Here is a 12,318-nt window from a genome sequence, read left to right as displayed (position 1 = left end):
TCAAAGATATATAACTCAAAGTATTGTAGAAAAAAGGCCAAATTGAGCCCTTAATAAAGCTAATTTTAAGCCTCAACAAAAAGACCATTCGAGCCTTTAATATAACAAATGTGTAAAGACAAATATGGTAGTAAAATTGGCCAAATCAAGCTCTGGATATAGGTAATTTATAGCTAATTTAACCCTCAAAGACAGCCCATTTGAGCCTTTAATATAGCAAATGTGTAAAGACAAATACGGTAGTAAAAATGGCCAAATCAAGCCCTTGATAAAGCTAATTTGAACCCTCGCGGATACCCCATTTGATCCTTTGATATAGCAAGTGTTTAAAGAAAAAGTACAGTTGCAAAAGTGGCTAAATCAAGCCATTCATAAAACTAATTTGAAGCCTCAAAAATAGCCCTTTTGAGCACCTAAAATAACAAACGTGTGAAGGACGGTACGGTAGTAAAATTGGCCAAATTGAGACATTCATAAAGCTACTTTGAACCCTCAAAGATAGCCCATTTGAGCCTTTAATATAGCAAATGCGTAGAGAAAAAATACAGTTGTAAAAGTGGCCAAATCGAGCTTTTGACAAAGCTAATTTGAACCCTCAAAAAAAAACCCTTTTGAACACCTAAAAAAGCAAACGTGTGAAGGACGGTACAGTAGTAAAATTGGCCAAATTGAGACATTGACAAAGCTCATTTGAACCCTCGGAGATAGCCCATAAGAGCCTTTAATAAAGCAAATGTGTAAAGACTAAGTATAATTTCGTCAATTGATTCGGCAGTCACTTTGTGGTAAAATCTATCCATTTTTAATTAATATTTTACTTACGGTGTTTGAAAATGATGCGGAATGCATCGAAACACGTGTCACAGTAGATTTAAGAAATAGTGGTATTTACTAAGTAAAACATCAATTAAAAACTAAGTGTGTATGATAATAATAAATGGCTAAATCGAGCCTTTGATAAAGCTAACTTGAACTTTCAAAGTGCATTTTAAAGTGCCCATTTGAGCGATATTTACGTGTCAAACGTGTTTTTACAATGTATGGTAGTTACATGAGAGTGGATCGTGCCCCAGCTCCTGCAGGCGCTGGCGGAACCGCTCGCAGGCTTCAGTGAGCTCGTCCACCTTCTCCTGCAGCGCCAGGTTCTGCGCGGCGAGGCGGGATATCTCCCCCTTGAGGAACTGGTCCGACCCGGCCGGCCCTGCCGCCAGCAATCTGGGGACAGAAACAGTCTCGTAATGATGTTCGTTTGATCAAGTCGTCCTGAAAAGGGCCGTTTTATATAATAGACCTGAAAAGGGCTGTTTAAGATAATCGGTCTGAAAGGGCCGTTGTAGTTGAAGAATGTAACCTAAAGAGAGTCGTTGCAGTTGGTGAATCTAAAAAGGGCTCTTTTATATAATCGGCCTGAAAATTAAGATAATAAACCTGAAAAGGGCTGTTGTAGACAAATAGTCTGAAAAGGGCCGTTGCAGTTGATGAATGTAACCTAAAAAGAGCCGTTACAGTTGGTGAATCTAAAAAGGGCTCTTTTATATAATCGACCTGAAAATTAAGATAATATACCTGAAAAGGGCCGTTTTAGATAATAGTCTTGAAAAGGGCCGTTGCAGTTGGAGAATCTAATCTAAAAAGAGCCATAGCAATTGGTAGACCTGAAAAGGACCATCCAGTTGGTGTACTTAAAAGGGCCATTACTATTGGTGGACCCTAAAAAAGACGGTTGCAGCCAGTGAACCTGAAAAGACCATTCGGTATACCTAAAAAGGGCCACTGCTGATGGTGGCCCTGAAAAATGCAGTTGCAGTTGGTAACCTAAAAAGGACCAATGCAGTTGTGCTCCAAATATCAGGGTTGATCGATGATTCGAAATGCCAAATTAAAGTTGTAATAAATCATAAAGCACAGAAACTGACTTTTGCTGCCTCTCGCAATCGTCCCGGAGACGGTCCAGCTCCGCCGACAGCTCTGAAGCAGTCGCCGCATGCCGCTCCCTCTCGATGCTGAGCTCCTCCTCCAATTGCCTGCAAGAAGAAGAAGAAGAAGAGGATGAATCAGTACAAAGCCCACTCTTGTCTGCAGCACGCTTCTTCGGGAAAATGCCAGCAGTAAAAGCAGCGTGGAAAAAGAGGTCTTGCTCATAGGACAATGGCTTTAATTTTCCCCATATTTTTTTTTATTTTAACTAACTAACTAACTCTGCTAGGTCACAATAGACCTAATATGGTCGCAGTGTCATAAGGGATGCAAGATCCCTTGACCTCACAAAGCAAAAAAAAACTAACTATCTAACCATCATGCTTTCCCGCAGGGGTAGGCACAGAGAATAGAACGCCACACCACTCTGTCTTTGCGAAAATTCTTCGCCTCTTCCAGGCTCATGCATCTCCTCATACACACCCGCCGATCATTTTGACTAAAATTTTAAACTTTCAAAGCTTATAATGCACTACAGACCATGGTTCTGACAAAAGGAAACGCAGAGAAGCCCAAATGCACACAGCAATCCATGGAAAGATCCATGCTTGGTATAAAATTCTTAACAATTTTGTTGGACAGCCCTGATCTCCTAAATCAAATAAAGCTTAGCGTGCGTCCAAGAGGTACTAGGCAAAAATCTGTATTCCCAGTATTTGTACATAATGCAAACTATGCCATGTTCTCTCCCATTCCGCGGCTTCACATGTTAGCCAATGCTTTTGAAAGTATAGATTTATTTAATATATTGTTATCCACCTTGAAGTGTGTACTTTCTCAGCATTTCTTCTCCATGTTATAATGGATAAATGTAAACGTTGTGTTTCACTCTCTCTCGCTGCTCGCTGATAGTGTGTGAAGGACATGTGTATTTACCAGTGATTACTATTTGTTATTTTATTTTATTTTTAAGCCTATTTGTTTCTTTGTTAGCGTATTCGTTAGTGTATTTTGTTTTAAAGGAATAAACCGCAAAGTGTCTATTTTAGACGCTTATCTGCAGGTAGGATAGTAAGGATAGGGAAGGTAAATGTGAAAAATACATCACAAACACCCAGACTATTGAAAATAAATCTTTCTTGAATTCGTTTAGCAATTGGCGGGAATAGAACTCGCAACACACAGCATACACAACTCACAGTGCCTGCATTAGATACTGTATATATGTATTAATGATGTTAAAGGCATTAGCTGTTCAATAAATAAATATGCCTGAGGGATAAAGAATTCAGGAACAGAACCAAAAGAGCGGATATCATGGATCGGGTGGCAAGACTCAAGTGGAACATGATGCAAGACAAGATATACCCCTAAAAGTTTGAGATGGAGACCTAAGGAGAATAAAAGAGGCGTCGGAAGACCTCAAAAGAGATGGTCCGACGACACAGCCGCTGTGGGGGTTAGAAACTGGCTGCAAAGAGGAACGGAAGAGGCAGTGGTGGACAGAGGGCCAACAAAGAAGACTATAGAGTATTGAATGAAAGCCTTACTTGGTGATTCTCTTCTGCCCTTCGAAGGCCTGCACCAGCTCCCCGTCCTCGTTGATGACGTCCACATCAGAGCCGTAGTTGGAGGTCGCCAGAGACTTGAGGTTCACCGTCTGCAACACAAAATACCCTCATCACAACCTACTACTTAACCGGTTACCATAATTGCCAAAAGCGTCTTAAGACGCATACTTTTCTGTGAACGGAGCGCCGCTCATACAAAAATTACATCTTAACACATTGTAGTCGGGCGCTTCGAACAATAGACTCTAGCCTATAGCGGACGTTTTTCGCGATCAGCGCAAAAATATATTGCTTTCTTAAAATTAACACAATTTCAAAACCAAATAATATTTTCCATTGAAATTTTCAAAGAAATCATATATATGACATTTGATCATCAAAAATAAATTATAATCATAATTTTCAATTAAGTATTCCGTATTTCACAATTTTAGAAGCATTGTAAACTCTAAAAAATAGTCTTCCCCTCCGAGGTATCATTCCCTATACAATGCTAATACAATTCAAATAATAAAATACCAAACAGTAAACTAAACAGTGCGAGCGGTATGAAAAATAGTCCAATACGTGAAATGACTCAAACTAAACTGGAGATTGAGATCGCATAAAAACTCTAGATTTCTGGCGACGCCTTTACAAGCGACACACTAGCCAATCCGGACAAGGCATCTCAACGTCAACAGACTGTCGCCTAGCACCCAGGTAGCAGATTACCCTTCAACGCGTTTTATTTCACGCTGATAACAAACCCGTATATTGCCGTTTCCCGCCGATAACCGACAGTCGACAAAAACGGCATTTGCCGTGTCCCGCAGTTGACCGACAGTCCGCAAAAAACGGCAAATGCCGTGTCCCGACGACAATGTGTTAAGACGCACCGTTTTAAATGGGCTTTTACTAAAGAAAATCAATTATTTAAAATGTACAAATATATTGAACGCATGGTGACATCTATTGAGAATATCTTTGCATACTTAGAATTGAAACAGAATTTGTTTTTACCACTTTAAACGTAAATTAAAGAGAGCTTTGTCGTCGGAACAACTGATGGCGCTCAGGGTTGTCCAATAATCCCCGAGTTGCCGTCACCTCCGAATCTGATGACAGTGATTTTAGTGTCGATTCTGATTTTTCATTTTTTTAAATCATAGTTTGTGTGTGTGTGTACTTTTAACATTAAACTAACATTGACATATAATTTAGTTATCATATTTTCTATGACAAATTGTGTGACAACCATGAACAATTAATTTTATGATTATGGATAAATAACTGTGCGACTGGCGCGACTGCCGCTGACTCAAAGATGAAGAAGAATATGGAAGTCTGGGCATATACAGGGCTTACGTTCGTCAAAACTGGTTTAGTGATCACTTTACACACATGTAACATTCACCAATTCTACCCATGATTGACAACTGCACTACGCGAATTTGTTTCCGATATTCACAAAATACCTCCGATGTACCCGATAAATTCTGATTATTATTAATATTATTTTTTAAATGAATGCGTAAATATGTTATGGAGGAATGCCTAAAATCTTGGCGCTGTATTTATTATATTTAAAGAGATATTACGGATATTAGAAGCAATGTGTACTAGATACACAACACTGGGAAGGGAGGGTTAACGGACACTTAGAAGCTATCCCCATTTAGACCGTTATATCGAGGGTTAACTATAATTTGTTTACTTTGGATTTCACCCAGGAAAACATAGAATTGAAGACCGCTAAACACAACGTGACACTTCACTAGCGACAATACGGTACGATAATGGACAGAAGATAAGATAAGACCCACTAGAAACCATTGTGGGCTTTTTGAATTATCTATACAAGATATATGGGAGGGATCAAAACAGTAGTCTAAGAAATGTACCGAATACTAGAGATTATGCTTATCTGTGAATATCATGGAAGGTGAGATATGGAAAGAGATCAAGCGTCTACGTAGCATGTGTGGCTAGAAGCTAGGACTGTGCACCAGGGTCAGGAGTGGAGGAATCAGAAGGTATATATGTGCAGCTGAGGCAGGTATAGTTGGGAAGATCAAGGGAGAGTAGGCCCGAGAGTCTACGTAGCATGTGTGGCTAGAAGCTAGGACTGTATGCCAGGGTCAGGAGTGGAGGAATCAGAAGGTATATATGTGCAGATGAGGCAGGTATAGTTGGGAAGACGGTCTCTAGGATGGTGTGGTCATATATAGAGAATGGTTAGAGTAGTATTTATAGAAGGGTACACCTAAAAGTCTATGTAGAATGTGTTGCTAGAAGCTAGGACTGTATGGAGGAATCAGAAGGTATATATGTGCAGCTGAGGCAGGTACAGTTGGGAAGACGGTCTCTAGGTTGGTGTGGTCATATATAGAGAATGGTTAGAGCAGTATATATGGAAGAGTACACCTAAGTCTGTGTAGCATGTGTGGCTAGAAGCTAGGACTGTACGCCAGGGTCAGGAGTGGAGGAATCAAAAGGTATATATGTGCAGCTGAGGCAGGTATAGTTGGGAAGACGGTCTCTAGGATGGTGTGGTCATATATTGAGAATGGTTAGAGCAGTATATATGGAAGAGTACACCTAAGTCTGCGTAGCATGTGTGGCTAGAAGCTAGGACTGTACGCCAGGGTCAGGAGTGGGAAATCAGAAGGTATATATGTGCAGCTGAGGCAGGTATAGTTGGAAAGATGGTCTCTAGGATGGTGTGGTCATGTATAGAGAATGGTTAGAGTAGTATTTATAGAAGGGTACACCTAAAAGTCTATGTAGCATGTATGGCTAGAAGCTAGGACTGTGTGCCAGGGTGGAGAAATCAGATGGTATATATGTGCAGCTGAGGCAGATATAGTTGGGAAGATGGTCTCTAGGATGGTGTGGTCATATATTGAGAATGGTTAGAGTAGTATTTATAGAAGGGTACACCTAAAAGTCTATGTAGCATGTATGGCTAGAAGCTAGGACTGTATGCCAGGGTCAGGAGTGGAGGAATCAGAAGGTATATATGTGCAGCTGAGGCAGGTATAGTTGGGAAGACGGTCTCTAGGGTGGTGTGGTCATATATAGAGAATGGTTAGAGCAGTATATATGGAAGAGTACACCTAAGTCTGTGTAGCATGTGTGGCTAGAAGCTAGGACTGTATGCCAGGGTCAGGAGTGGAGGAATCAGAAGGTATATATTTGCAGCTGAGGCAGGTATAAGATCAACAACAAGTCTACGATAAAAACATTTATCAGAGGAAGAATACTAAAGATCGTTATGGGATATGGAGGAATTATAGCGCAGTAATGTATGAAATGGAGAGACTATGAATGAGGCGGAATGTACTTACGACATCCTTTAGGGCTTGGAACCACGGCTTCTGGTAGCCCAAAAAGAATATATCATATTATTTACTACCCAATGATCAACAAATTATGGACCCAGTGACGATAATTCTCAAAAATGTAAATTTAAAAAAAATCTGCATTGCACATTGAGATTCTCTAAATTGTAAATTGAGATTCTCCAAATTGTAAATTGAGATTCTCTCAATTGTATATAATGATTCTCTAAATTGTAAATTAAGATTCTCTAAATTGTAAATTGAGATTCTCTAAATTGAAAATTGAGATTCTCCAAATTGTAAATTGAGATTCTCTAAATTGTAAATTGAGATTCTCTAAATTGTAAATAATAATTCTCTGAAATGTAATCTCCAAATTCTCTATGTAACTTCAAATTAATTTAAAACTCTCTTACAGGAAGCATTAAAATTCTCTAAGATACAATATCAAATTAATCTCAAATGCAGTTTGAAAACCGAAAAAGAATAAATTATAATCTAAGAATTCTGTAAAATATAAATAAATGTTTAAATAAATTTAAAAAAAGGTCTAAAGTTCTCTAAAATGTACCCTCGAAATTCTATAAAATGAAATTACAATGTTCTCTAAAATGTAATAAGAAAACTATCTAAAACGTGATATCAAATTTTTACATAAAATTTTCTAAAATGTAATTTTCTAAAGTTTCTAAAGTCTTATGCTAAAATTCTCTGAACTGTTATTTCAAATTACACTAAAAATTTATTTTAAAATTCTCTAGACGTAGTTAATTTTTTTGCTAAAATTCAATCTCAAAATTCTGTGAAATGTAATTTCAAATTTTATTTAAAAATTTTCAAAAATGTAATTCGAAATTTCACTAAAATTATGCCTCAATATTCTCATAAGCGTAATCTCAAATTATACTAAAATTTTACCTCAAAATTCTCTAAAATGTAACATAAAAATTTAATAAAATTCAATATCAAATTAATCTAAAATGTGACTTAAAATTTTATCCCAAAATTCTCTAGAATGTAAATTCATGTGTCTCTAAAATGTAAATGATATAATACATGATATTAACAGTATGTAAAGGAATGTCAACATATCAACCAATCACGATGGAGCATGCCCGATAAAAAATAAATTGAATTCAGCACCCGACTCTACATCTTATAGTATGCACAACAATTTCGAGCGGGTGAATTCCCGATTTTCACTATTTGCGATAATCATCAGTGACGTCACTAAAAACAGGTCGAGTGAGGTATGGCTGAAAAGACTATTATGAATTTATAGCTTTCCTCAATGACAGACCAAAAATTAAGATTAAATAAAAATTGGTTTGAAAAAATGTATAAATTTAATTAGATTTTTTTAGTGCAATTTTTTTGTCAGCTCCTTGTCACGTCACATATCCAATTAATGCAATGGCGCTTTACCTGATTGGCTAGGATGCTGCGCAGCTGGATGCACTCTTCACGGCGTCTATCCAATTCCTCTTGAAGTGACACAAATTGCTCTGAAAGACAAAAAAGGACATATTATTGACCAGACTGGTGCATGAAAGAAGCGAATGTGACACATTTACACCGTTGGAACTGACACAAGTTGCTCTGAAAGACAAAAAAAGGACATATTATTGACCAGACTGGTGCATGAAAGAAGCGAATGTGACACATTTACACCGTTGGAACTGACACAAGTTGCTCTGAAAGGCAAAAAAGGACATATTATTGATCAGATTGGTATGTGAAAAAAGCGAATGTGACACATTTACACCGTTGGAACTGACACAAGTTGCTCTGAAAGGCAAAAAAGGACATATTATTGATCAGATTGGTATGTGAAAAAAGCGAATGTGACATTCTTCATACAATAGCTACTACTTGACAAGTATAGTGGCCCTTTTCAGGTACAATGCAGTTAATATAGTAGCGTTTCTTGGGTACATTGCACTGACCGGCCAGTTCCCTGGCGGCGAGGTCGGCACCGCGCGCCACTGCGTCGCGCAGGCGCGTGAGGTCGCCCCGCAGGCGCGCGCCCTCCACCTCGAGCTCTGACACGCGGTGGCGCTCCTCCGCGCCCGGCTCGCCCGGCCGCGCGGCGCGCGCTTCCTGCTCACGCGCGCGTGCTGCGTCGCGCTGCCGCAGCAGCTCCTCCGCGCGCGCCTGCAGCCGCAGCACCAGCGCCGCGTCGGCCGGCTCGGCCATGTCCGGCCCGGGGCGGAGAGAGTTCGCAGAGCGCACTGAGCCGTAGCCCCCGTCCTGGAACATAAATGGACAAGAATTTTGCATTTTTTGTAAAATTGACTTACATGGATATGGCGGATTATGAAAATAGGTGACACAATTATACTACATATATATTATAATAGTAGTAGATGGCACATATACCTTCAATGTAATGTGCCAAGTGTGCTCAGCTAACGCAGAATAATCTGGGTGCACGTAGCCAACACAGAACTTTCGGGGTGTACATAGCCAACACAGAGCATTCTGGGTGTACGTAGCCAACACAGAACATTCTGGGTGCACGTAGCCAACACAGAACATTCTGGGTGTACATAAACAACACAGAACATTTCGGGTACACCTAGCTAACACAGAATATTCCGGGTGCACCTAGCCAACACAGAACATTCCAAGTCCTGGGGACTATTAAGTCTTGATACAGTTCATACCACAACATCTACGCTCCATACCAACCACTTGTCATACTGGGTGCTACCGAAACTGATATTCTAAACAAACTCACAACGCATGGGAACGTACCTCATCCTGCTGCGATGTATTGGAGAGGGAACGCTGGTGGGATTTCTGCCCGGACTGCTTCCTGTACAACAAAAATCAGCATTTCAAATACACGTTTGTGTCAACATAGTCAATATTTTTACTAACTTATAATCCTTATCCGCACCCAATGGTGCATAGGGCACTGCATCGAATTGAAGCAGTTTTATCTTGATCATTACTTACACGAAGGCAAGGTGATCACTCTTGCGCTTCAGGAACCAGTCCAGGGTAATATTAAATAAATATTACGGTGTAGAATGACTAATATTTATTTGACTCCCTGGGAATCGAACCCGGCACCTCCAGAATGGTAGCTAAACACGCTGAACAGTACACCACGGAGGGGGACAATAGTCAATATACCTTGTTACAACATTTTGAGTGTATCCAAATACTAGCTCACAGATCTGTATTATCTCCAACTATAGGAGTTATTTTTTATATTATTTTTTGAGATCTCAGCATAGATGAAGAAGAATATGTATGTCTGGGCAATCACGGGGCTTATGACCGTCGAAGGCTTGGTTAAGTGATCACTTCTACCCGTGTAACATTCACCAATTCTACCCACGATTGACAACCACGCTAATTTAATTTTTGGAACTCCTAGATATATTGATCAAACTCGTGACGCGGTATGCGCGAGTTCACAACAGCCATCTATGTTGGAATGAGGGAAGCTTTTATTCAGCAGAGACTTTCCATTAGTATGTAAGGTCCGAATCCTGGGTTATGTTCACAGACATGAGAAACGCTTGAAAACATGATTATCTTAGCTTATATTATTTTTGGAAGTCTTTACGGGAATGACGACCGCCATAGGCTGGTTTAAAAGATCACTTTACACACGTGTAACATTCACCAATTCTACCCATGATTGACAACCACACTACTCAAATCCTTGGAAATTCTATATTTCGCTCACTCCTTTCAACAACGTCATACATCAAAATTCGTCAATTTTCAGTTGTGCATGTTTTCGGAATGCCCAGAAAATGTACTATATCCCAGGAAAGAGGCATATTTTAACACAATATTTACCCGCTACAGGACAGAAAGTGTTTTTTTTTTTTGCATTTTGAAGAAAAGGCATTGTTATCTAGAAGTTCCATGAATTTGAGTAGTGCGGTCATCAATCATGGTGAATGTTACACGTGTGCAACGTGATGCAGATTGTTTGCAAAGACAGAGTGGTGGGGCGTTCTATTCTCTCTGCCTACCCCTGCGAAGTGACGTGATGGTCATATTTCTTTTTTTAGTTTCATCAGAGCTGGAGCAATTTGCACTACACAGAATTTTACAGAATGTCAGATGGCAGACTTCCACGTTATCACCCTTCAAGGAATCCCTGAAGGACGCAGACCCCCAGGCAGACCTCCGAAAAGGTGGAAAGACAGCTGGGAGTCAACATCCCAAGAGCGACATGCGGAAGCACAAACAGATCCCTAGGATCTACAAAAAGAAGAAGAAGAAGGAATTTTACTGTCTGGCAGTCCAGTTAGCATGAAAAAACAGATGATTGACTTGTGTACTTGGGAAATATGCGAGATCGAAGATGTCGTTAGGTGGGGAAGGCAACGAAGGAGACAATGGTATGCGCGTGTGAGGATAATGGAACCATCCAGACTCCCCCCACATCGCACTGTACGGCCAACCCCATGGTAGACGACTCCCGGGCAGAACACCGAAGAGATGGGTCGATAGCTGGGAATCGACGTCGCAGGAGGCTAATCCCTCTTAAAAACAGGCCGCAAGGCCTACAATAAGAAGAAGAAGAAGACTTGTCCGTCTTTCTCCGGATCGGTGCACTACGGTGCGCGTGAGCTCCATCACGCTAAACCGTCGTAGTCGCTTATATTTAAAAAAACGGACTGCCGGGCAGTAAAATTTTGTGTAGTGTACAAGCACCCTTAGGGTCCAGAGTTGCCCAGAAACCAGAGCGGGCAGGTGGAAATTGAGACGTACGCTTGGATTTCCTCGAGGCGCGCCTGCAGACGGTATTGGTCGGTGAGCAGGCGCTGGTAAGCCGTCTTTTCCTGGTCGAGCTCCGACAGCAGCTCCCTCTTCTCCAGCTCGTACTGCTCCCTCATCTTGCGCTCCGAATCTGCAAATATTCCAGTGAACTGGGTTAGGTGGATACAGACGACTGCAGATATTTCAGTGAGCTAGGTTAGGTGGATACAGACGACTGCAGATATTTCAGTGAGATAGGTTAGGTGGATACAGACGACTGCAGATATTTCAGTGAGATAGGTTAGGTGGATACAGACGACTGCAGATATTTCAGTGAGATAGGTTAGGTGGATACAGACGACTACAGATATTTCAGTGAGCTAGGTTAGGTGGATACAGACGACTGCAGATATTTCAGTGAGATAGGTTAGGTGGATACAGAGGATTGCAGATATTCCAGTGAGATAGGTTAGGTGGGATACACAGAACTGCAGATATTCCTGTGAGGTAGGTTAGGTGGATACAGAGGACTGCAGATATTCCAGTGAGATAGGTTAGGTGGGATACACAGAACTGCAGATATTCCTGTGAGCTAGATTAGGTGGATACAGAGGACTGCAGATATTCCAGTGAGATAGGTTAGGTGGGATACACAGAACTGCAGATATTCCTGTGAGCTAGGTTAGGTGGATACAGAGGACTGCAGATATTTCAGTGAGATAGGTTAGGTGGATACAGAGGATTGCAGATATTCCAGTGAGATAGGTTAGGTGGGA

The 12,318-nt window shown here is 40.6% G+C and overlaps 1 protein-coding gene across 1 annotated transcript in view; it reads right to left on the bottom strand.

The window, feature by feature from the left end:
* Positions 1-12,318, bottom strand: part of LOC148299532 (unconventional myosin-Vb-like) — a 58,076-nt gene that overhangs the window by 9,052 nt on the left and 36,706 nt on the right. Inside the window, exons 20-26 of the mRNA XM_088275963.1 lie at positions 11,555-11,693; positions 9,569-9,629; positions 8,758-9,061; positions 8,237-8,316; positions 3,468-3,577; positions 1,917-2,024; positions 1,052-1,215 (exon numbers count right to left, since the gene is read on the bottom strand). Coding sequence (XP_088132089.1) covers positions 1,052-1,215; positions 1,917-2,024; positions 3,468-3,577; positions 8,237-8,316; positions 8,758-9,061; positions 9,569-9,629; positions 11,555-11,693 — 966 coding nt within the window. The remainder of the gene's footprint in view (positions 1-1,051; positions 1,216-1,916; positions 2,025-3,467; positions 3,578-8,236; positions 8,317-8,757; positions 9,062-9,568; positions 9,630-11,554; positions 11,694-12,318) is intronic.

The sequence above is a fragment of the Brachycentrus maculatus genome, unplaced genomic scaffold (assembly GCF_059751285.1).
Source record: "Brachycentrus maculatus isolate JH-2025_06_01 unplaced genomic scaffold, ASM5975128v1 h1tg001102l, whole genome shotgun sequence".
Classification (NCBI taxonomy): domain Eukaryota; kingdom Metazoa; phylum Arthropoda; class Insecta; order Trichoptera; family Brachycentridae; genus Brachycentrus; species Brachycentrus maculatus.
Note: the sequence above shows the minus strand (reverse complement) of the source record. Positions and strands in the feature narration are given on the sequence as shown.